At 42.7% G+C, this 26406-nt stretch overlaps 1 protein-coding gene across 1 annotated transcript; it reads right to left on the bottom strand.

The window, feature by feature from the left end:
- Positions 1 to 784: 784 nt before the first annotated feature.
- Positions 785 to 23807, bottom strand: LOC106583428 (retinol dehydrogenase 12). The gene is made up of 6 exons (XM_014167579.3): positions 23501 to 23807; positions 22037 to 22276; positions 10111 to 10200; positions 8672 to 8860; positions 7843 to 7952; positions 785 to 5866 (listed from the first exon to the last, which is right to left on the bottom strand). The coding sequence occupies exons 1-6, from the start codon at positions 23661 to 23663 to the stop codon at positions 5687 to 5689; spliced, it is 972 nt and encodes a 323-aa protein (XP_014023054.1). The 5' UTR covers positions 23664 to 23807; the 3' UTR covers positions 785 to 5686.
- Between the last annotated feature and the right edge of the window lie 2599 nt (positions 23808 to 26406).

Raw genomic sequence — 26406 nt, 5'->3', positions numbered from 1 at the left:
AGGTGGTATACTCCTCAATGCCATTGGATAAATCCCGGAACATATTCTAGTCTGTGCTAGCTAAACAGTCCTGTAGCATACACTACATGACCAAAAGTATGTGGACACCTGCTCGTCGATCACCTAACACCTTTTGTGCACTATTGGTTAGAGCCTGTAAGTAAGCATTTCACTGTAAGGTCTACACCTGTTGTATTCGGCGCATGTGACAAATAAACTTTGATTTGATCTCATTCCAAAATCATGGGCATGAATACGGAGTTGGTCCCCCCTTTGCTGCAATAACACTCTTTGAGGAATACTTTCCACTAGACATTGAAACATTGCTGTGGGGACTTGCTTCCATTCAGCCTCAAGAGCATTGGTAAGATTGGGCACTGATGTTGGCCTGGCTCGCAGTCGGCGTTCCAATTCATCCCAAAAGTGTTCAATGGGGTTGAGGTCAGGGCTCTGTGCAGGCCAGTCAAGTTCTTTCACACAGATCTCAACAAACCATTTCTGTATGGACCTCGCTTTGTGCATGGGGCACTGTCATGCTGAAACAGGAAATGGCCTTCCCCAAACTGTTGCTACAAAGTTGGAAGCAAAGAATCATCTAGAATGTCATTGTATTCTGTAGCGTAAAGATTTCCCTTCACTGGAACTAAGGAGCCTGAACCATGAAAAACACCCCCAGACCATTATTCCTCCCCCACCAAACTTCAGAGTTGGCACTATGCATTGGGGCAGGTAGTGTTCTTGTCGTGGAAATATTCAGTCAATCATATTTCTCAAATACCGGAGCCTGTGAGTTCAAATAGACTTTTATTACAACATAATAAAAGCAGAGCTGGTTCATGAAAAACAACTACTTTCCAGTCTTAACACATACTACTTATACATTTTTCCTTCTGTCGTCACTTCCATGGTAACTCCTCTTAATGACACATCCCCTCTGGCATTTAGCCACCGTTATCTTATTGCCTTGCACTAATTTTCATTTGGTTTCATATTAGGGCATGGAAACTAGAGCCACACCAATAGTTAAAAAATACAGACATGTACTCGCCTTAAGACAGGTTCATGCATGTAGGACCATAGCAACAGTCCTTGGCACTTTACAGAAATAACCAGACATGTCATCCTGCTAACTCCTCTGAAAGGGACACCCATGTTCTGGAAAAGACCCAAGAGGTGTAACCATAGCAACAGTACATATTAGGCCATAACACAGTAACTGGGATAACCTTTCGTGTACACTCCCTAGACAGGTGCATGTCTAATGCTGTCTAATGACCCAGAGCACATGTAGAGTGCACTCATCGTACTAGCTCTTCTGCAATTAATAATTAACACACACGGTCTGGAAAATTCTCAATATTCTCCTGGCATCCACCAAACCCATATTCGTCCATCGGACTGCCAGATGGTGAAGCGTGATTCATAACTCCAGAGAACGCGTTTTCACTGTCAAGAGTCCAATGGCGGCGAGCTTTACACCACTCCAGCCGACGCTTGGCATTGCGCATGGTGATCTTAGGCTTGTGTGTGGCTGCTCGGCCATGGAAACCCATTTCAAGAAGCTCCCGATGAACAGTTCTTATATTGACGTTGCTTCCAGAGGCAGTTTAAAACTCTGTAGTAACTGTTGCAACCGAGGACAGACAATTTTTACACGCTACGTACTTCAGCACTCGGCCGTCCCGTTCTGTGAGCTTGTTTGGCCTACCACTTCACGGCTGAGCTGTTGCTCCTAGACATGTCCACTTCACACTTACTTGTTGGAAAAGGGTCATCCTATGACAATGCCATGTTGAAAATCACTGAGCTCTTCAGTAAGGCCATTCTATTGCGAATGTTTGTCTATGGAGATTACATGGCAGTGTGCTCGATTTTATACACCTGTCAGCAACGGGTGTGGCTGAAGTGGCAGAATCCACTAATTTGAAGGGGTGTCCACATACTTTTGTATAAATCAAATTTTATTTGTCACATGCGCAGAATACAACAGGTGTATACCTTACAGTGAAATTACAGGAACGGAATCTGAACAGGTTTGAAGAGCCAGTGCACAGTGAGTGTGTACCCTCCACATCTGCTATAGCATCCCTGAGATAAGATGCTGCCACCACCTTTCAGCAGAGAACAAACAAGATGACCATGCATGAAAAGTTAGCCAGAGAATTTCATGAGCATAAAATGAAATATTTGATGGAAGAACATGAAAAGAAAATTAGAATTCAACAGGTTGAATTGGATATGAAGTTGGAAGAGAGAGGTATGATCCTAAAAAGAGACAGTAATGAGACAATAGTGATGACCAGCCATGGTGAATACTATGATATGTAAAAAATACATGTTTTGTCATTTGGATATTCATGAATGAGAGTATTTTAATCCCCACAAACTACATTTTAAACCAGCCTTGGTTTTGTCACACATTTAATTTTGCTGCAAACTATTTGAATTTTGTACAGAACAAACATTATCAAAGCAAAAATAAGCCATAATGAATACATTCCATATTTAAATGCATCTCATCTAGTTGAAGTGCTGCAATGTGAAAGCAACTCTGTGTGCAAGTCCTCATTAGTCATTGCCTGTCTCAGCCATGGGCACATCTGCTTGATCCTGATCTTCAATTGGAGGATCAGGACAGCAATGCTGCTTCAGGTAGAGTTGAGAAGAATCATCAGTTGCACCTTTCCAACGGGCAACAATGTTTGAAAACTCTAAATTAGGAGTGCATACACCCTGAACATTGAAAACAATTATTACGGTTCCTGTACTCCTCAGCATCAGGAGTTGATGGACAATTGATGGGAACATGACATCCATCTATGCAGCCAATCACTCCTGGGAAGTGCCCATATTCATAGAATCGCACTTTATAGTTGGTTTGGCCAGCAGCATCAGGAAACTTGATGTAAAGACGCCTCAGTTCACAAATTGCCCTGCAGACTTTTAACTATTCTACACACAGTTGCTTCACTGGCACCACACGAATCCCCAATTTCATTAGGAAAGATTCCAGATGCCAAAAACCTCAATCAGAACTTGGGTAAAGGCCTTCCTTTTTGAGACGGAGAGGAAAGTCTAGGCTCAAGCAAAGATATTATCTCCAATGCATTTTCTTTGTAAGTACGAAAGCGGTCTCGAAAAGCTATTTCAGCAAAGTAATTTAATGGATTACTCCTATCCACAAGTACTCATCTGGCTGGCCTCTGTAGTGCATGTTGGTCTTCATTTAGATATTCCAAATAGTCCATGCTCCCTCACAAACAGTACTGAGCAGAAGTTAAACCTGCCTCCTGAAGTTTTAATTTAAGCTTCAATTTAGTCCTTGAGTAGCTCTAATCCTCCCTCTTGCAATTGGCTTTGTTTAATCCAGAACAGGCTAAATCTACAACTATTTTAAGATACAGTTGAAGTCGGAAGTTTACATACACCTTAGCCAAATACATTTAAACTCAGTTTTTCACAATTCCTGACATTTAATCTGAGTAAAAATTCCCCGTCTTAGGTCAATTAGGATCACCACTTTATTTTAAGAATGTGAAATATCAGAATAATAATAGAGTTATTTATTTCAACTTTTATTTCTTTCATCACATTCCCAGTGGGTCAGAAGTTTACATACACTCAGTTAGTATTTGGTTGCATTGTCTTTAAATTGTTTAACCTGGGTCAAATGTTTCGGGTAGCCTTCCACAAGCTTCCCACAATAAGTTGGGTGAATTTTGGCCCATTCCTCCTGACAGAGCTGGTGTAACTGAGTCAGGTTTGTAGGCCTCCTTGCTCGCACACACTTTTTCAGTTCTGCCCACACATTTTCTATGGGATTGAGATCAGGACTTTGTGATGGCCACTCCAATACCTTGACTTTGTTGTCCTTAAGTGATTTTGCCACAACTTTGGAAGTATGCTTGGGGTCATTGTCCATTTGGAAGACCCATTTGCGACCAAGCTTTAACTTCCTGACTGATGTCTTGAGATGTTGCTTCAATATATCCACATAATTTTACATCCTCATGATGCCATCTATTTTGTGAAGTGCACCAGTCCCTCCTGCAGCAAAGCACCCCCACAACATGATGCTGCCACCCCCGTGCTTCACGGTTGGGATGGTGTTCTTTGGCTTGCAAGCATCCCCCTTTATCCTCCATACATAACGATTGTCATTATGGCCAAACAATTCGATTTTTGTTTCATCAGACCAGAGGACATTTCTCCAAAAAGTACGATCTTTGTCCCCATGTGCAGTTGCAAACCGTAGTCTGGCTTTTTTATGGTGGTGTTGGAGCAGTGTCTTCTTCCTTGCTGAGCGGCCTTTCAGGTTATGTCGATTATAGGACTCGTTTTGCTGTGGATATAGATACTTTTGTATCTGTTTCCTCCAGCATCTTCACAAGGTCCTTTGCTGTTGTTCTGGGATTGATTTGCACTTTTCGCACCAAAGTACGTTCATCTCTAGACAGAACGCGTCTCCTTCCTGAGCAGTATGACGGCTGCGTGGTCCCATGGTGTTTATACTTGCATACTACTGTTTGTACAGATGAACGTGGTATCTTCAGGCATTTGGAAATTGCTCCCAAGGATGAACCAGACATGTGGAGGTCTACAATTCTTTTCTGAGGTCTTGGCTGATTTCTTTTGATTTTCCCATGATGTCAAGCAAAGAGCCACTGAGTTTGAAGATAGGCCTTGAAATACATCCACAGGGACACCTCCAATTGACTCAAATTATGTCAATTAGCCTATCAGAAGCTTCTAAAGCCTTTACATAATTTTCTGGAATATTCCAAGCTGTTTAAAGGCACAGTCAACTTAGTGTATGTAAACTTCTTACCCACTGGAATTGTGATACGGTGAATTATAAGTGAAATAATTTGTCTGTAAACAATTGTTGAAAAAATCACTTGTGTTATGCACAAAGTAGATGTCCTAACCGACTTGCCAAAACTATAGTTTTGTTAACAAGAAATTTGTGGAGTGGTTGAAAAACGAGTTTTAATGACACCAACCTAAGTGTATGTAAACTTCCGACTTCAACTGTATTTTATATAGTCTGTTATTGAATAATACACTTAAGATAGAAACAGAATTTATAGATATATTGGACCCTGCATTTTTTTTATTAATTCTTCATAGTAACAAGGGTAAATGGAGTTCAAAAGGAATTTGACCCCACTGCAAACTAGCCTCCTCTCTCTCTCTCTCTCTCTCTCTCTCTCGCCCTCTCTCTCTCGCCCTCTCTCACCCTCTCTCTCGCTCTCTCCCTCTCCCTCTCTCTCGCCCTCTCTCTCGCCCTCTCTCGCTCTCTCTCTCTCTCGCCCTCTCTCTCTCGCCCTCTCTCTCGCTCTCTCTCGCCCTCTCTCTCGCTCTCTCTCATGCCCTCTCTCTCGCTCTCTCTCTCTCTCTCTCTCGCCCTCTCTCTCGCCCTCTCTCTCGTTCCCTCTCTCGCTCCCTCTCTCTCGCCTTCATAGTAACAAGGGTAAATGGAGTTCAAAAGGAATTTGACCCCACTGCAAACTAGCCTCATCTCTCTCTCTCTCTCTCTCTCTCTCTCTCTCTCTCTCTCTCTCGCCCTCTCTCTCGCCCTCTCTCTCGTTCCCTCTCTCGCTCCCTCTCTCTCGCCCTCGCTCTCTCGCTCTCTCTCTCGCCCTCTCTCTCTTGCCCTCTCTCTCTCTCGCCCTCTGGTAATTATTCAGAGCTTGGATGTCAATCTCTCGCAGAACTCAAAGTCCTTGACTGCGAGGGCGGGGTCTCTGGCCAGGGGGGCGGGGAGAACCAGGGAACAGTCGCTGTCAATGTACTTTCCTGTTATTCCCTCCATCTCCTCGGCGACAGCACAGTAGATGGTGCTCACTGCCCCTTCTTCAGAAGACTTTGTGGACAGAGATGGGAGGGGGTGAGAGCATAAACATTAACCACCTCTGCACAAAAGAGACAACAATGTGTAAGCACATTGAGTGCTAGTAAATATCTTTGTCGGGACTTTGTTTCTTTGAGTAATGCCAGGAAGGGGAGTGTCCCTTAACTTGGAGCTCAGAACTTTTACACAATTGCCATGTTTACTCAGAGACATCTGCTAAAGAGATTTTGTGAAACTGCTATAAATAAATAAGTGCACACACGCGCGCGCCCACACACACAGGTTTCAATAGCAAACATGTTGTAGCTGTTACAGTTGTTCTGCTGGCTTTATAACAAAGGCCAGCTCTTTCAATCTGGCTGGCCTTTAGACCTATAAATCACTCATTCATTCCAACCAATCAGCCGATTAGATACACTCAACATCATGTTCTATCCGGACAGCACTATAGTGGACAGAACCACAACCAATCAGCATTAATAGAAGGTGAGGTCATATCCCGAGTGGCGTAGCAGTCTAACACACTGCATCTCATGCTAGAGGCGTCACTACAGACCCTGGTTTGATTCCAGTGTCCCAAAATATCCAGCCAACCGCGCAGGCAAGCTCCAGCTAGCTGTTTTTTCAGGTTTATTGAGTGAACTTGTTTGTGAACTTGTTTGTTAACTCATTATATGCTGTAGTGTGCCACTGTTCTGTTGGGTCCCCACCGAAGCAAACCATCTTTCAGATCATGACAAATTATCAGAGACTCTTCTCTGTCCCAAAGACCCGCCTAAAAATGATGGACCAAGCATTCTGCTCCTTTAGGCCCCAACAAGCCTCCATCTCTGCATAGCCCATAACATCACTGCCTTGAAGTCTGGGCTAAAGACACATTTTTACCACCTGGCTTTTGCTTAAATGTGGCCTATTGTTGTGGTGTCCTTGGTTGGTCTCCACTCTAATTGAGTTTAATTGAATCTCATCAGCACATGCACACACACGTTCACCTTTGGTTTCCTTGAAGTGAGACATAACACATCCTGTTCGCACACACTAACCAACCAGGATGAGAACAAATCTTTATCTGTTTGGCTAGGATTCAATCCGATCACACTCGTAGACATTGCAGCTTTTAAAGGCAATGTTACTGAGTTTGTGTAGATTACATTCAAGTTAAATGTTTCTGATTCAAGGTAAACGCTGAATTGGAAATTACCTTAATGTCAAGTGTGCTATAGCGCGGTTCCAGATTGAATCCAGGCACTTGTCTCACACATTCTTCCTAGCTACAGACCTTTCCAGAAACCCACTTTCCCTCTCTTTCAGTTCAGACAAACAGAAAATATTCATTACACTTTATTTTACAGTTCATTATGTACTTGTTATTTATTTAGCAGTTACAGTTTAAAATGGTTATTATATAAGGGATTAACAACGAGGGGCATTGAGTTTTATGGAAATAATGCACAATGCGGGTGTGCCATGCCGTGCAGCGGAGTGGCATTAACCTTCTGCGGAGATGCATGATTTTGCTAACACTCAAACACTAACACTCACATTTGCCAGTAGAAATTTTAGTTGAAATCTTTAAAGTAAGGGCTCTAATTCAATGCGTATTGCAGATATTCAGCGTTGCAACGTGATTGAAATTTAAAGGCAATGATCCCAAATCCCGCGTTAGCGGAGACTGCATTCACGGTAAATGCTGCATATGTTGGCTCAATATGAAATTACCTTTAAATGTCTACCGCACAATCTGTGACGCTTCAGTGATACAGATTGAATAGAGCCCCAAGAACCAGAAAGTTAGCCTGGTCACAGATGTTTGTGCTGTCTTATTATGACCATAGAAGTTGGCAAGACAACACAAACAGATCTGGGAACAGGGTCACCATAAATGTTCCACTGTTAACTTCTTATATGAAACAGGACTGTAAAATGGCGTTAAAAGCATTTTTTTCCCTTCTAATTTTCTCCAGAGTGTTATGATACAAAGTATTCACCTTAAAGAAAAAGATTCCAATCAGGTTGAATAGGAACCGAACCAGGAAGTTATAGTGTCTCATCACTTCTGTCATCACCACCCCAGGGTGGAGGGAGTTGGCTGTCACCCCTGTGAGACACACACACACACACACACACACACACACACACACACACACACACACACACACACACACACACACACACACACACACACACACACACACACACACACACACACACACACACACACACACACACACACACACACACACACTATAACACATTATAAACCCCACTAAAGCCCTTACCCCTATCCCTCCATTACCCTGCGTTGCTATCCCTGAGTCTGATTTCATGGGAAGTTTGACTCACACAGGGAAACTCAATCTCCAGCTGCACAGAAGATGTTTGTTGCCTAACTTTCGATATATCACCACGTTCCCCGTTAGACCCCTCAGGAATGATGCTCATTGTATAATGTTACTTATGCATTTATACAGTTGTTTTAGCAGCAGTGAAAGAGCTTATGGCTATACAATGTGTTCTAAATAAGGACTGTAGCACTTTTCCAAACATTACCAATATGCACGCCGGTCATAGGGCCAAATCAGTATCAGATGTGCTATGAATGACATTCTGGGGGCCAGGATAGAGCAATTGTCTACAAGCTAAATGGAACCAGGGCCCTTATTCCAAAACCATTTCAGAGTAGGCTTGTTGATATAGGATCAGGTACTCCCTGTCCATGTAATCTTATTCATTATGATCTAATGCCATAACTGATCCTAGATCAGCACTCCTACTCTGAGACGCTTTATGAAAACTTGCTGAGGCATTCCTACCCACCTGTGCCTTGTAGCCTTCGTGCCAGCTCATTAGTGCAGATGATGTTGTGCAGCTTGGTGTGGTTGTACACGCTGTCCATGGTGTAGGCCAGGTTCTCGCCCTTGAAGTGTGAAAAGTTGACCACACCCCTCCAGTGGTTCACAGATGACACGTTGACGATGCGCGCTGGCGCCGATCGCTTTAGCAGGTCTGGACAGAGGTAAGGAGAGAGGGGAGGGACACGGGGGAGAGGATAGAGAGAGAGAGGGGTAGGGAGAGGGGAAGTGAGGAAGGGATGGGAGGGAGCAAGGGAAAGAAAGGAGCAGGGGAGAGAGGTGGGAGGGGAAGTACATACAGTAATACAATGTAAGGTGTGGAATGTAACATGAAAAAACATTCCTTACCGGGCCACGACACTTTAATGGGTGACTCTCCAGGAAAAAAATATAAACGCAACATGTAAGGTGTTGGTCCCATGTTTCTTGAGCTGAAATGAAAGATCCCAGAAATGTTCCATACCCACAAAAACGTATTTCTCTCACATTTTGTGCACAAATTTGTTTACATCCCTGTTAGTGAGCATTTTTCCTTTTCCAAGATTATCCATCCACCTGACATGTGTGGCATATCAAGAAGCTGATTAAACAGTACGATCATTACACAGGTGCATGTTGTCCTGGGGACAATAAAATGGCACTCTAAAATGTGCAGTTTTGTCACACAACACAATGCCACAGATGTCTCAAGTTTTGAGGGAGTGTGCAATTGGCATGCTGACTACAGGAACGTCCACCAGAGCTGTTGCCAGATAATTTTATGTTAATTTCTCTACCAATGTTGTTTTAGAGAATTTGGCAGTACTTTCAACCGGCCTTACAACCACAGACCACTTGTAACCACGCCAGCCCAGGATCTCCACATCTGGCTTCTTCACCAGCGGGATCGTCTGAGACCAGCCACCAGGACAGCTGATGAAACTGAGTAGTATTTCTATCTATAATAAAACTCTTTTGTCAGGAAAAACTCATTCTGATTGGCTTCAGCCTTGCTCCCAAGTGGGCCTGGCTCCCATTCATGTGAAATCCATAGATTAGGGCCTAATGAGTTTATTTCAATTGACTGATTTCCTTATATGAACTGTAACTCAGTAAAATCGTTGCAATTGTTGCATGTCGCGTTTATATTTTTGTTCAGTACATAAAGTATGTTTTTGAAGTAAGAATTGCCTTTTGTTCAAGCTGGGCTGAATCACTTCTTTCAATTGGGATATTCTTATCCAGAAGATATGTGTTGTCTTACCCAGAAGATATGTGTTGTCTTACCCAGAAGATACGTGTTGTCTTACCCAGAAGATACGCGGTGTCTTACCCAGAAGATACGCGGTGTCTTACCCAGAAGATACGCGGTGTCTTACCCAGAAGATACGTGGTGTCTTACCCAGAAGATATGTGGTGTCTTACCCAGAAGCAGGTTGGTGAGGAGGAAAGGACCCACATGATTGGTAGCGAAGGACACCTCTAGACCATCTGAGGTGATATCTCCAGGCAGGCCTGTGTACAGACACAATATAACCAAACCTAGATGATAAGGCACACACACACACACACAGATACAGAGACACACACCACAAATGATGTGCATGTTGCAAACCGTAGCCCAAATAGACATAGCGTCAAGGACAAACATTCACAATAGTAATAGGTTTAATACTTTACCCCAGGATACGCATTATGGACAGTAACTATAGAACCAAGGTAGCTTAATTCATGTCAGGAGAATTTTGCGAAACAAGGTTGCTATATTCACGTCAGGGGAAGTGTCAGCCTACTTGCAATGTACTTCCTTGTTACTGTGTTTCCATTTTCGTGTGTTGCACTTGCATTCAGTAGGCATAAAGGCATAAATGTATGAAACCGTGTATTCTTATTTTTAATGTATGTAGTTCTGTCCTTGGGATGTACTTGTCTATTCATGGTCTGTATTATGTCATGTTTTGTGTGGACCCCAGGAAGAGTAGCTGCTGCTTTAGCAGTAACTAATAGGGATCCTAATATAATGCTGAATAGGTAATGAATAGGAATTTGTTTAAGTAAGAAACTGACAAGTGAACAAGACAACATGATGATTGCTATGATCTGGACAATTATTTTTTAACGCTTCCCAGCCAATAGGCTATAAAGGCCTGAGTGGGTGGAAATAATTTAAATGGCCCATATGGGAAAAAAGACTGGGAGAGATCAAATGTCAAACCGCCTAAGACGCTGAAATTGTAAGCACTTAGTACTTTTATTTCCATTGGTCTCTCTCTCCTGGGAAATATTATATTATCACGTGTCGATTATCCTTTTAGTACAATTGATAATGTTAATGAATTGGTTGAATGAATGTTGAAGAAACATGGGCAATTACAGAGTTTATAAAAGAGAGAGACAAACAAGCCCGCTATGTGTGCGAAGCCCACAATTATGCACCTTTCAATAATTATTTCCAGCTCTTTGTTGGAAAATTATATGGAAAATAATTCATTAACTGAATCACAAGGTGGGAATGTACAAGAAATGTAGCTAGGCCAACTGAACATGTAGCCCTTAAACTGAAAAATCAAGTGAATAAATTGCACTCGCTTTGGCTCTACTGGTGCCCAGATCAGAATGGATGTTGCATTTATGTTAATAAAGTCACCATACTACCCTGTTCATCTGCCTGCTCAGTCCCCCGGTGGTTTTAAAGGTGTGCGCACCACATGTGGTTGCATGCAGTTCAATGGAACTGTAGGCTACTCCAGTGGTTATAGGCCTGCATGAATTTCTCTTTTTAATATACTATAATGATGCCTAATGCCTAAATAATCGAATTAATTTTATTCTTAATTAACACAGTGATGGCAAGTGCTTTTTATGTTGTTTTCCTCTTGCTATTGACCCTGAGAGGGATAACCTATTCCCTTCTTTTGGCTTAAAGAAAACAAGAGGTACACGTATACCGATCATGCTGGCCAGGACAACATTTTTTTACAAAAAAGGATGATTACATCCACAAATAACAAACTGTAGCAACCCTGTGTTAGAAAAATGGATATGGACTTAACCACTTCAGCATAGTTTTGTAGCACAGTCGATGCCATAGACCTACATGGTAATTATGACGACTTCCGGAGGACGACCTCCAACCAATCAAAGCTTTTTCAGTATGTACTGACATGTTGTCCATTCAATCATAGGATTAGGATCAGAGAATGAACCTAGTGTGTTGTATTGGGGTTATGCCGCAAAGCATTATGGGGGGGGGGGGGGGTTCTAAACTCAGCAAAAAAAGAAACGTCCCTTTTTCAGGACCCTGTCTTTCAAAGATAATTCATAAAAATCCAAATAACTTCACAGATCTTCATTGCAAAGGGTTTAAACACTCTTTCCTATGCTTGTTCAATGAACCCTAAACAATTAATTAACATGCACCTGTGGAAGGGTCGTTAAGACACTAACAGCTTACAGACGGTAGGCAATTATGAAAGTTATGAAAACTTTGGACACTAAAGAGGCCTTTCTACTGACTCTGAAAAACACCAAAAGAAAGATTCACAGGGTCCCTGCTCATCTGCGTGAACGTGCCTTAGGCATGCTGCAAGGAGGCATGAGGACTGCAGATGTGGCCAGGGCAATAAATTGCATGTCCATACTGTGGGACGCCTAAGACAGCGCTACAGGGCGACAGGACGGACAGTTGATCATCCTCACAGTGGCAGACCACGTGTAACAACACCTGCACAGGATCGGTACATTCGAACATCACAAAACTTTTTTCTGCCCCTCCCAAAAGATAGAATTTGTAGATAATTGGCCCTCTTTCTGGGACTCACCCACAAACAGGACCAAGCCTGGCCTGTTGAGGAGTGACGGACTCCATCCTAGCTGGAGGGGTGCTCTCATCTTATCTACGAACATAGACAGGGCTCTAACTCCTCTAGCTCCACAATGAAATAGGGTGCAGGCCAGGCAGCAGGCTGTTAGCCAGCCTGCCAGCTTAGTGGAGTCTGCCACTAGCACAGTCAGTGTAGTCAGCTCAGCTTTCCCCATTGAGACCGTGTCTGTGCCTCGATCTAGGTTGGGCAAAATTAAAAATGGCGGTGTTCGCTTTAGCAATCTCACTAGTATAAAGACCTCCTCCATTCCTGCCATTATTGAAAGAGATTGTGATACCTCACATCTCAAAATTGGGTTACTTAATGTTAGATCCCTCACTTCCAAGGCAGTTATAGTCAATGAACTAATCACTGATAATAATCTTGATGTGATTGGCCTGACTGAAACATGGCTTAAGCCTGATGAATTTACTGTGTTAAATGAGGCCTCACCCCCAGGTTACATTAGTGACCATACCCCCCGTGCATCCGGCAAAGGCGGAGGTGTTGCTAACATTTACGATAGCAAATTTCAATTTACAAAAAAAAAAACAACAATGACGTTTTCGTCTTTTGAGCTTCTAGTCATGAAATCTATGCAGCCTACTCACTCACTTTTTATAGCTACTGTTTATAGGCCTCCTGGGCCATATGCAGTGTTCCTCACTGAGTTCCCTGAATTCCTATCGGATCTTGTAGTCATAGCAGATAATATTCTAATTTTTGGTGACTTTAACATTCACATGGAAAAGTCCACAGACCCACTCCAAAAGGCTTTCGGGGCCATCATCGACTCAGTGGGTTTTGTCCAACATGTCTCTGGACCTACTCACTGCCACAGTCATACTCTGGACCTAGTTTTGTCCCATGGAATAAATGTTGTGGATCTAAATGTTTTTCCTCATAATCCTGGACTATCGGACCACCATTTTATTACGTTTGCAATTGCAACAAATAATCTGCTCAGACCCCAACCAAGGAGCATTAAAAGTCGTGCTATAAATTCTCAGACAACCCAAAGATTCCTTGATGCCCTTCCAGACTGCCTCTGCCTACCCAAGGACGTCAGAGGACAAAAATCAGTTAACCACCTAACCGAGGAACTCAATTTAACCTTGCGCAATACCCTAGATGCAGTTGCACCCCTAAAAACTAAAAACATCTGTCATAAGAAACTAGCTCCCTGGTATACAGAAAATACACGAGCTCTGAAGCAAGCTTCCAGAAAATTGGAACGGAAATGGCGCCACACCAAACTGGAAGTCTTCCGACTAGCTTGGAAAGACAGTACCGTGCAGTATCGAAGAGCCCTTACTGCTGCTCGATCATCCTATTTTTCCAACTTAATTGAGGAAAATAAGAACAATCCGAAATTTCTTTTTGATACTGTCGCAAAGCTAACTAAAAAGCAGCCTTCGCAAATGGAGGATGGCTTTCACTTCAGCAGTAATAAATTTATGAACTTCTTTGAGGAAAAGATCATGATCATTAGAAAGCAAATTACAGACTCCTCTTTAAATCTGGGTATTCCTCCAAAGCTCCATTGTCCTGAGTCTGCACAACTCTGCCAGGACCTAGGATCAAGGGAGATACTAAAGTGTTTTAGTACTATATCTCTTGACGCAATGATGAAAATAATCATGGCCTCCAAACCCTCAAGCTGCATACTGGACCCTATTCCAACTAAACTACTGAAAGAGCTGCTTCCTGTGCTTGGCCCTCCTATGTTGAACATAATAAACGGCTCTCTATCCACCGGATGTGTACCAAGCTCACTAAAAGTGGCAGTAATAAAGCCTCTCTTGAAAAAGCCGAATCTTGATCCAGAAATTATAAAAAACTATCGGCCTATATCGAATCTTCCATTCCTCTCCAAAATTTTAGAAAAAGCTGTTGCACAGCAACTGACTGCCTTCCTGAAGACAAACAATGTATACGAAACGCTTCAGTCTGGTTTTAGACCCCATCATAGCACTGAGACTGCACTTGTGAAGGTGGTAAATGACCTTTTAATGACGTCAGACCGAGGCTCTGCATCTGTCCTCGTGCTCCTAGATCTTAGTGCCGCTTTTGATACCATCGATCACCACATTCTTTTGGAGAGATTGGAAACCCAAATTGGTCTACATGGACAAGTTCTGGCCTGGTTTAGATCTTATCTGTCGGAAAGATATCAGTTTGTCTCTGTGAATGGTTTGTCCTCTGACAAATCAATTGTAAATTTCGGTGTTCCTCAAGGTTCCGTTTTAGGACCACTATTGTTTTCACTATATATTTTACCTCTTGGGGATGTCATTCGAAAACATAATGTTAAATTTCACTGCTATGCAGACGACACACAGCTGTACATTTCAATGAACATGGTGAAGCCCCAAAATTGCCCTCGCTAGAAGCCTGTGTTTCAGACATAAAGAAGTGGATGGCTGCAAACTTTCTACTTTTAAACTCGGACAAAACAGAGATGCTTGTTCTAGGTCCCAAGAAACAAAGAGATCTTCTGTTGAATCTGACAATTAATCTGGATGGTTGTACAGTCGTCTCAAATAAAACTGTGAAGGACCTCGGCGTTACTCTGGACCCTGATCTCTCTTTTGAAGAACATATCAAGACTGTTTCAAGGACAGCTTTTTTCCATCTACGTAACATTGCAAAAATCAGAAATTTTCTGTCCAAAAATGACGCAGAAAAATTAATCCATGCTTTTGTTACTTCTAGGCTGGACTACTGCAATGCTCTACTTTCCGGCTACCCGGATAAAGCACTAAATAAACTTCAGTTAGTGCTAAATACGGCTGCTAGAATCCTGACTAGAACCAAAAAATTTGATCATATTACTCCAGTGTTAGCCACCCTACACTGGCTTCCTGTTAAGGCAAGGGCTGATTTCAAGGTTTTAATGCTAACCTACAAAGCATTACATGGGCTTGCTCCTACCTATCTTTCCGATTTGGTCCTGCCGTACATACCTACACGTACGCTACGGTCACAAGACGCAGGCCTCCTAATTGTCCCTAGAATTTCTAAGCAAACGGCTGGAGGTAGGGCTTTCTCCTATAGAGCTCCATTTTTATGGAATGGTCTGCCTACCAATGTGAGAGACGCAGACTCAGTCTCAACCTTTAAGTCTTTACTGAAGACTTATCTCTTCAGTAGGTCCTATGATTAAGTATAGTCTGGCCCAGGGGTGTGAAGGTGAACGGAAAGGCTGGAGCAACGAACCGCCCTTGCTGTCTCTGCCTTGCCGGTTCCCCTCTTTCCACTGGGATTCTCTGCCTCTAACCCTTTTACAGAGGCTGAGTCACTGGCCTACTGGTGTTCTTCCATGCCGTCCATGGGAGGGGTGCGTCACTTGAGTGGGTTGAGTCACTGACGTGGTCTTCCTGTCTGGGTTGGCGCCCCCCCCCCCCCCTTGGGTTGTGCCATGGCGGAGATCGTTGTGGGCTATACTCGGCCTTGTCTTAGGACGGTAAGTTGGTGGTTGGAGACATCCCTCTAGTGGTGTGGGGGCTGTGCTTTGGCAAAGTGGGTGGGGTTATATCCTGCCTGTTTGGCCCTGTCCGGGGGTATCATCGGATGGGGCCACAGTGTCTTCTGATCCCTCCTGTCTCAGCCTCCAGTATTTATGCTGCAGTAGTTTATGTGTCGGGGGGCTAGGGTCAGTCTGTTACATCTGGAGTATTTCTCTTGTCTTATCCGGTGTCCTGTGTGTATTTAAATATGCTCTCTCTAATTCTCTCTTTCTCTCTTTCTGTCTTTCTCTCGGAGGACCTGAGCCCTAGGACCATGCCTCAGGACTACCTGGTATGATGACTCCTTGCTGTCCCCAGTCCACCTGGCCGTGCTGCTGCTCCAGTTTCAACTGTTCTGCCTGCGGCTATGGAACCCTGACCTGTTCACCGGACGTGCTTGTTGCACCCTCGACAACTACTATGATTATTATTATTTGACCATGCTGGTCATTTATGAACATTTTAACATTTTAACATTTTAACATTTTGACCATGTTCTGTTATAATATCCACCCTGCACAGCCAGAAGAGGACTGGCCACCCCTCATAGCCTGGTTCCTCTCTAGGTTTCTTCCTAGGTTTTTGGCCTTTCTAGGGAGTTTTTCCTAGGGAGTTTTTCCTAGCCACCGTGCTTCTTTCACATGCTTTGCTTGCTGTTTGGGGTTTTAGGCTGGGTTTCTGTACAGCACTTTGAGAATATCAGCTGATGTACGAAGGGCTATATAAAAATAAATTTGATTTGATTTGATTTGAACAACTGCCTGAGTTACAACAGGAATGCACAATCCTTCCATCAGTGCGATGACTGTCATCCTGACATGACCCTCCAGCATGACATTGCCACCAGCCATACTGCTTGTTCTGTGCATGATTTCCTGCAAGACAGGAATGTCAGTGTTCTGCCATGGCCAGCGAAGAGCCCGGATCTCAATCCCATTGAGCACGTCTGGGACCTGTTGGATCGGAGGGTGAGGGCTAGAGCCATTACCCCCAGAAATGTCCGGGAACTTGCAGGTGCCTTGGTGGAAGAGTGGGGAAACATCTCACAGCAAGAACTGGCTAATCTGGTGCAGTCCATGAGGAGGAGATGCACTGCAGTACTTAATGCAGCTGGTGGCCACACCAGATACTGACTGTTACTTAAAAAAATACAATTGTTCAGGGACACATTATTCCATTTCTGTTAGTCACATGTCTGTGAAACTTGTTCAGTTTATGTCTCAGTTGATGAATGTTGTTATGATCATACAAATACTTACACATGTTAAGTTTGCTGAAAATAAAGGCAGTTGACAGTGAGAGGACGCTTCTTTTTTTGCTGAGTTCATGTGTTGAGAAGCTTGATGAGTTTGTGACATTATTGGATAGAGATTGAAAAGTGGTAGTTGAGCATTTATTGGATATTATTCAATTGAAATTAGTTTCTTCAAATTACAAGAGACGGAGGAGGTAGATTCTAAATAGTTTTCTTGGTTTTAGAACTCTATTTTGTGTCTAGTTAGTGCAATTTATTTTAATTTGCCTTGCTAACTTCAGTAGCAAGTAGCAGTAGCTAGCTAGCTACCAACTCCAGTGTGCAATTTTCACCAGCCACGCTACAGCAAATTTTGTTGACTTTCTGTTGAAGAACCACTTTCATTCTCTGGGGTACACGGAAAAGATGCGAATTAAAACCAAGGGTCAACCTCTGCCTGAGATCAGTTTTATGAAGAAGGATGAAAAAGGGTAAGTGCATTCAATACCAACTGGAATCAAAAGTATAGCTGGTTAACAGGGAGCCTTTCATCAAGCCGCCTGTACTGCTGGCCTTGTCTGTATTTTGGAAAGTCTGAGCCTTGGGCGAAAGAGGGGTACAGTGACCTGAAGAACATCGATCGTTCAGCTAAACGGCAAAACAAAAGCAGGGAGCATATAAATGCCCACATCAGATTCAAGCTTCTGGGAAAAAGCTGCATCTATCATGACGAAGGTCTACATATTCAAACTGCGCGACACAATGAGAAAGTAAGAAGAAACAGAGATGTTCTCAGGCGGCTTATCAACACCACTGCATTTTCGGACATGCAATAATTGGCTTTTAGAGGACAAGACAAGAGGGAAAGTTCCGCTAACAAGTGAAACTACAAGAAGCTTGCAGTGATAATTGTACATTACTTGCTGAACATATGGAACTTTCTACTGTCTTCTCTGGGATGTCAAAATCAATTCAGAAAGATTTGATAGCTTCCATTGCACCATCCATTAAAAGTTAGATTAAAGAGAGGTTGACGGAGTGCATTTGTTCGCTCGCGCTCAAGTAGGCTTTCCACTTTTCTCCGGTATTTATTTAGCAAAGATGATAATACAATCACTCTGGACAGACACAAGCAGAAACTCATTCTATAAATGTTACAGCAGCCTGGGCTACACCTAAACATTAGAGATCTGACATGCTGTATGGAATGAAAACGAGACTATTTTTCAGTCTGATCAACTGTAGGCTACTATTAATAGCAGCTGCATACAGCCTATGTGTAACCGATGTGAAATGGCTAGTTAGTTAGCGGTGGTGCGCACTAATAGCATTTCAATCGGGTGACGTCACTCGCTCTGAGACCTGAAGTAGTTGTTCCCCTTGCTCTGTAAGGGCCGTGGCTTTTGTGGCGCGATGGGTAACGATACTTCGTGGGTGTCAGTTGTTGATGTGTGCAGAGGGTCCCTGGTTCAAGCCCAGGTTGGGGCGAGGAGAGGGACAGAAGTTAAACTGTTACATATGCACCCTGTTCATCTGGTCAGGGTAACTAATTATTAACTGGAATGAATCAGTCAACATAATAGTGATGATGCAAACATGCATAAAGCAAGCTCAGTCCTGTGAGTTCTATTGTCTATCAGTTGTTGTCTCTGTGTCTGGGTAGAGGAATCCCCCTCCTAATCTAGTCTAAGTATAAGGTTGCTGGAGGTTTTTTTTCAGTTTCATGTGACCTGATTATAAAACCTTTTTACAACTGATTAATCACTGACATACCGTATAGGGTCCAGAGTTTTCCTGGTTAGGTTAACAGATAAGGAAAAACTCTGGGCCCCAGGGGTAAAAATGACCCCCCCACTCTGGGACCTATAGTGCCACCAGTCTGCTTGCAGTTGTCAGTTATCATCAGTTATGGGGATGATCAGGGCTTAATTCAGGAACGTTTGTTGGGCTACTTTGATGTGTCAAGTGGGCGAGATGCGCAGTCTGTTTAACGTCATGGAGAAACTTGTTGTTCGAACCTACGATTGGATTGAGGTCTGGGCTTTGACTAGGCTGTGCTTTGACTAGGCCAATGTTTCCCTTTAAACCACTCGAGTGTTGCTTTATCAGTATGCTTAGGGTCATTGTCCTGGTGGAAGGTGAACCTACGTCCCAGCCTCAAGAATTTCCCTGTATTTAGCGCCATCCATCATTCCTTCAATTCTGACCAGTTTCCCAGTCCTTGCCGATGAAAACATGATTCTGCCACCACCATGGTATTCTCGGGGTGATGAGAAGTGTTGGGTTTGCGCCAGACATAGCATTTTCCTTGATGGCCAAAAAGCTCAATTTTAGTCTCATCTAACCAGAGTACCTTCTTCCATATGTTTGGGGAGTCTCCCACATGCCTTTTGGCGAACACCAAACATGTTTGCTTATTTTATTCTTAAGCAATGGCTTTTTTCTGGCCACTCTTCTGTAAAGCCCAACTCTGTGGAGTGTACACCTTAAAGTGGTCCTTTGGACAGATACTCCAATCTCCGCTGTGGAGCTTTGCAGCTCCTTCAGGGTTATCTTTGGTCTCTTTGTTGCCTCTCTGATTAATGCCCTCCTTGCGTGGTCCGTGAGTTTTGGTGGGCGGCCCTCTCTTGGCAGGTTTGTTGTGGTGCCATATTCTTTACATTTTTTAATAATGGATTTAATGGTGCTACGTGGGATGTTCAAAGTTTCTGCTATTTTTTTTATAACCCAACCCTGATCTGTACTTCTCCACAACTTTGTCCCTGACCTATTTGGAGAGCTCCTTGGTCTTCATGGTGCCACTTGCTTGGTGGTGCCCCTTGCTTAGTGGTGTTGCAGACTCTGGGGCCTTTCAGAACAGGTGCATATCTACTGAGATCATGTGACAGATCATGTGACACTTAGATTCCACACAGGTGGACTTTATTTAACTAATTAATTGACTTCTGAAGGTAATTGGTGGCACCAGATCTTATTTAGGGGCTTCATAACAAAGGGGGTGAATACACATGCACGCACCACTTTTCCGTTTTTAATTGTTTGTAATTTTTTAAAACTAGTTATTTTTTTCATTTCATTTCACCAATTTGGACTATTTTGTGTATGTCCAGTACATGAAATCCAAATAAAAATCAATTTAAATTACAGGTTATAATGAAACAGAATAGGAAAAATGCCAAGGGGGTGAATACTTTTTCAAGGCACTGTATCTGTTGGGAAATGTAAATATTGGCGATCAATTGGAGAGCCACATACCCATCCTAAATAACAAACTTGTCACATCCTAGCCAGTAAAGGGGTTATTTGTTCTTATAGTTTGGTCAGGACGTGGCAGGGGGTATTTGTTTTATGTGGTTCAGGGTGTGTTTGTGTATGTGTTCATGTAGAGGGGGTATTTGGTTATATGGTTCGGGGTGGTTGTGTATGTAGAGGGGTATTTGATTTATTAGTCCAGGGGTTTGGTTATTGTTCTATGTTAGTTTATTTCTATGTACAGTCTAGTCGTTTGTTTTCTATGTTTAGCTAATTGGTGTTGGGGCCTTCAGTTGGAGGCAGCTGTCTATCATTGCCTCTGATTGAAGGTCCTATAAATAGGTATGTGTTTGTCATGGGATTTTGTGGGAGATTGTTTTTGCACTGCTGTGTATAGCCTGCAAGATTGTTTTGCTGTCGGCCGTTTATTGTTTTTTTCGTGATTGTTTGGATTAAATAAAAATGAGCATTCACGTACCCGCTGCGTATTGGTCCGATACTGATTTCTCCTCATCAGAAGACGAAGCTTATGACAAAACTGGAGGGCTGAACTATCTAGCTACATACTATTTTGTATATTATTTTGTATATTATAAAATTAAACAAGAACCGGAAGTGTTTGACAAAATTTGGAAACCATATGTTGATCACCTTGGGGAATGTGTTTTGTTTGTGGGGTGCTGTAAAAAAAACAATAGAAAACATTTCCCCCCCCAAAATATAGTAATTTGTCAGCCAAATATTGTAATTGGGTGGCATGGCATGTTAGTAAGGTTTTTATCAAACAAGCAATGCTGTTCCTCTTGTGGACATAGTCATTGGATACAGATGCGAAACCAGACCCGTGCTTTGGTTCATTGAACAACGCTTGCGTGACAAGTAACCTTGCCTAAGACCTGGGCCCAGTTTTTCAAAGGTTATCTATGTGGATTTTGCCTATTGGATAGGATTAAATGCACAGAGTTAGAATGAATAGAACGGGTTTCCCCATTCAAGTCAATGATACACCCATTCTATTTTTCAAATTGTTCTATGCGTTTAATCCTGTCCAATTGCCAAAATCTGACCAGATAACGTTTGAAAAACTGGGCCCTGAAGACTTACATTAACTCCCGTCATGCCCGGGCTTTAGCTCTATGAGCTACCACAGCCTGATGGCGACTAGAAGCCCCGGGTCACACTAGTATTATGGCTGTTGACGTCCACCCCGGTTGACTGTCTCATAGCCTGGAATCCACATAACCTGGAATCTTCCCTGGATATCGCTCTGTTTCATTATTGTTCCGCTTCAGGTGAATAGTGAAAATATTGCGATATTCAGTGTGGATTCCAGGATGACTCTGGACGTGGTGCCCAGCTGAAGGGCTTGGTTTGTTGACCAGGATGTGGAGCTGTTTCACTATTGTCTATTGTTTTAAGTGAAACAGTAGTGAGGGATATTCAGTGTGGATTCCAGCCTAACTGTCTTTGAATCTTGACCTGAAGCTACCCACCTGAAGCCCCAGCGTTGTTGACCAGGATGTGGAGCTCCTTCTCCTCTCGCAGGACGCCCTCTACAAACGCCCTCACCGACGCCAGGGACGAGGTGTCCACCAGGCGCAGGTGCACGTTGGCATTCCCGCTCCTCTTCCGGATCTCCTGCAGGGCGGCGCTACCGCGCGCCTCGCTCCGGCACGCCATGATAACACGAGCCCCACGCCGGGCAAAGTCTAGGGCAATGAACTTCCCTATCCCTGAGGGAGTGGGAGAGAGGAGAAGGGTCTGTCTGTCTGTCTGTCTGTCTGTCACTCTGTCTGTCTGTCTGTCTGTCTGTCTGTCTGTCTGTCTGTCTGTCACTCTGTCACTCTGTCTATCTGTATGAATGTCACTCTGTCTGCTTGTCTGTCTGAAATGTTTTGAGTGTGTCTATGTGTGTATGTCTATGTGCAAAGTTCATGGACATGGCAGTCAAAAAGAATTGTGTCAAACAGTAAATGGTCTACATCTAGTTACCCCTATATCCAGTTCAGTAGACTGAAGATCCATGAGAAATACTCTTTTCATGCCACTTTGATTGCGCTATGACCAGAAGTGACTTATTCATAGCAGGTTAGGAGAATTAGGTTAAGGTTATGAAAAGGGTTAGGGTTAGCAAAAATGCTCTCCTAACCTGCTACTTCCGGTCATAGCTGTATCGAAGTGGAGTGAAAAGAGTGTGTCCCCAAGTTCCACAGGGTCAAGGTGTATTTGTTTGAGGTTTAGCATTGATCAGGCCATAAGCTAGAGCTGTAAAACACAGGAGTTTCCTTAACATGAGCGTGTGCATGTCTTAGCTCTGGCTAACTGACATGCACTGCTGGAAGTCATATTGGTCCAATTGTTTATGTAGTTAGCATGAGTAGGAACCCTTTTACATTAAATAACTTTAGTTTTCCCAGAGAAAAGTCAAGCGGATGAGGGTTTCTCAGATAGAGAGAGAACCCTCCATTTACACACACTCTCTCTCTCTGGAATTTGTTTTCTTTCTTCACTTCTTTAAAGAGGGATTCCAAAAGCATATCATTAACTACATTCTGAAGTCTATTTGAGACACTTTGAGGGTGAGAGATTCAAGTGAGAGAAATGCACCATGATTGGAATAGAAAAGTTAAATTACTAAATTTGACACTTAAAGGGAATGCTTACTGGAAGTCATCATTGGATTTGTTTTGTTGGTATTACAGTGTGTATAAATTAAAAAAGATTTCCTCTTGACTGCTGTGTGGAAAAACTGTTTCAATTTGAGAAGTAAAAATTGTCAAGAGTAATTGCCAATTCTGACTTATAAAAAGTGTTGATTTTGTTGTATTTCCAGTTGGTTAACATGCTTGTCTGTGCAGCGTGCAAATGCTGGAGGGATATTCTTATTGAATCTAATTGGATAAACCATTCCAAGCAAAACAAGTCAAGCAAGAATTTAGCCCATGAAAAACCGTTACCTGTGTTAGCTCCAGTAACTATGGCGGTCTTGCCCTTCAGTTGCACAAGACAGGCTCGGGTGTCCCAGGACCCTCTCTGCTGTGACCGCAAGAGGAGTCCCAAAATCACAGTCGATACTGCCCATAACGGGTGAGAGAAGACATCAGTCCAAACCCAAGACATTTAAAAGTCCACTGAGCCCCAATGAAGAACTAAAATATTTCTGGCTACAACTTTGCTGTTGTCAGATACCTTCACCGACTTGAATTAGATTTACGACCCAAAGCTCCGTTCTGAGGGCTATTTGCTGGGCTAAGTCCAGCACTTGATCAAATTTCAAGGCTACAGGTTACATCATTTAAATCTCCCTACACCGCCAGGTCTTAATGTCTGAAGAGTATAGTTTCAAAATGTTTCAGTTGTTTAAAGTTATTTTCCCATTAGATGTTTTCCCCCACAGCCAATGTTAGGCTATATTAACACAATTTGAAATATATATGTTTATAGACCAAAGTACACTACATATACAAAAGTATGTGGACACCCCTTCAAATGAGTTGATTTGTCTATTTCCGGCACTCACAGAACGGGACTGCTGAGAGCTTATGCGCGTAGCGCGTAAAAATCGCCTGTCCTCGGTTGCAACACTCACTACCGAGTTCCAAACTGCCTCTGGAAGCAATATCAGCACAATAACTGTTCGTTGGGAGATTCATGAAATGGGTTTCCATGGCTGAGCAGCCGCACACAAGCCTAAGATCACCATGCGCAATGCCGAGCCTCGGCTGGAGTGGTGAAATCTGGCCGCCATTGGACTCTGGAGCAGTGGAAACGTGTTCTCTGGAGTGATGAATCACGCTTCACCATCTGGCAGTCCGACAGACGAATCTGGGTTTGGTGGATGCCAGGAGAACGCTACCTGCCTCAATGCATAGTGCCAACTCTGAAGTTTGGTGGAAGAGGAATAATGGTCTGGGGCTGTTTTTCATGGACGATTCTGTGCTTCCAACTTTGTGGCAACAGTTTGGGGAAGGCCCTTTCCTGTTTCAGCCTGACAATGCCCCCGTGCACAAATCGAGGTCCACACAGAAATGTTTTGTTGAGATCGGTGTAGAAGAACTTGACTGGCCTGCACAGAGCCCTGACCTCAACCCCATCAAACACCTTTGGGATGAATTGGAACGTCGACTGAGAGCCAGGCCTAATCAACATCAGTGCCCGACCTCACTAATGCTCTTGTGGCAGAATGGAAGCAAATCCCCGCAGCAAATGTTCCAACATCTAGTGGAAAGTCTTCCCAGAAGAGGGGAGGCTGTTATAGTAGCAAAGGAGGGACCAACTCCTTATTAATGCCCATGATTTTGGAATGAGATGTTTGACAAGCAGGTGTCTACATACTTTTGGTCATGCAGTGTATCTTCTATGACACCATGTAAAAGAATAAAATGCATTATTTCTTTCTCCGTCAGACAACATAAAGGCACTTCATTTTTACAGATGTATGATCTACATTTTATCAGTCTTTGGTTGCTGAGAATTTTCCTGCACGGCAGGAAATGCAAAGGTGTATTTTATTCAAGTTTTAAAAAGGCTTCTAAAGTTTGTAATTTCCATTTCAAATTTCAGACTTGATTTGCCCTAATGAAAAATGTATTAACCCCAACAACAAAAAATCCATTAATTATAATCCACATAATAATTCACATTTCCTGTTGCTGTAGGATCATTTTCCTGCTGTAGCAAACTGGCTGAAATTAAGATCATACATTTGTATATATTGTCCAACAAGTTTTTAAAGACCGATTGTTTAATTAATTCTAACATTAGATTATTCAAATAGCTAACATTAATACAAATCTCCCCCCAAAATTGCTTTGTTTTCTACTACTAGGGCTATAATTCTGGAGGTCTCACTTCGTTAGCATTTTGGCATGTTTTTCTAGATTCAGAACATAAAACAACATTTATAAAGCACACATTCTCTCTTAGGTCTAGCACAGCAAATACTTCAATAGTTTACACAATTATTGCAGAACATGGACTAATATATTTTTCAAAACATTGACAAAAAAGGTTATACAATCATGGACGGAGTTGACAGCAACTGATGGAGGTGACAATAATTGTTAACATTTCGTTGGAAATCCCTTGAAAACCGTATGCAGTTGTCAATGGTTTTAGCGGAGCTGGGGGTCTCCTTGCCCCCCAGAATGCAAATCGAATGTTCTGTAACTTGCTGTGACGTTTATTGATAACAACCTATTCTATTTTATTATTCGGCCAATCATCATGTGCACCAATTTGTCATGGCTATTGATCTGCAGTCTCGGGATATCTGCGCTAGGGATAGAGGACACACAAACATATTATTCAAAAGTGTTGTTATTTGTTTTCTTTTCCAACCTTTTCCAACCTCAGTTTTCCTATTTTAATTTTTTTTTTTAACCTTTATTTAACCAGGTAGGCTAGGTGAGAACAAGTTTTCATTTGCAACTGCGACCTGGCCAAGATAAAGCATAGCAATTCGACACATACAACAACACAGAGTTACACATGGAATAAACTAAACATACAGTCAATAATACAGTAGAACAAAATAAAACTACAAGTCTATATACAGTGATTGCAAATGAGTTAAGTTAAGGCAATAAATAGGCCATGGTGGCGAAGTAATTACAATATAGCAATTAAACACTGGAATGGTAGATGTGCAGAAGATGAATGTGCAAGTAGAGATGCAAAGGAGCAAGATTAATAAATAAATACAGTATGGGGATGAGGTAGGTAGATAGATGGGCTGTTTATAGATGGGCTGTGCAGGTGCAGTGATCTGTGAGCTGCTCTGACAGCTGGTGCTTAAAGTTAGTGAGGGAGATATGAGTCTGCAACTTCAGAGATTTTTGCAGTTCGTTCCAGTCATTGGCAT

Source organism: Salmo salar, chromosome 22, assembly GCF_965601325.2.
Source record: "Salmo salar chromosome 22, fSalSal1, whole genome shotgun sequence".
Lineage (NCBI taxonomy): Eukaryota > Metazoa > Chordata > Actinopteri > Salmoniformes > Salmonidae > Salmo > Salmo salar.
Note: the sequence above shows the minus strand (reverse complement) of the source record. Positions and strands in the feature narration are given on the sequence as shown.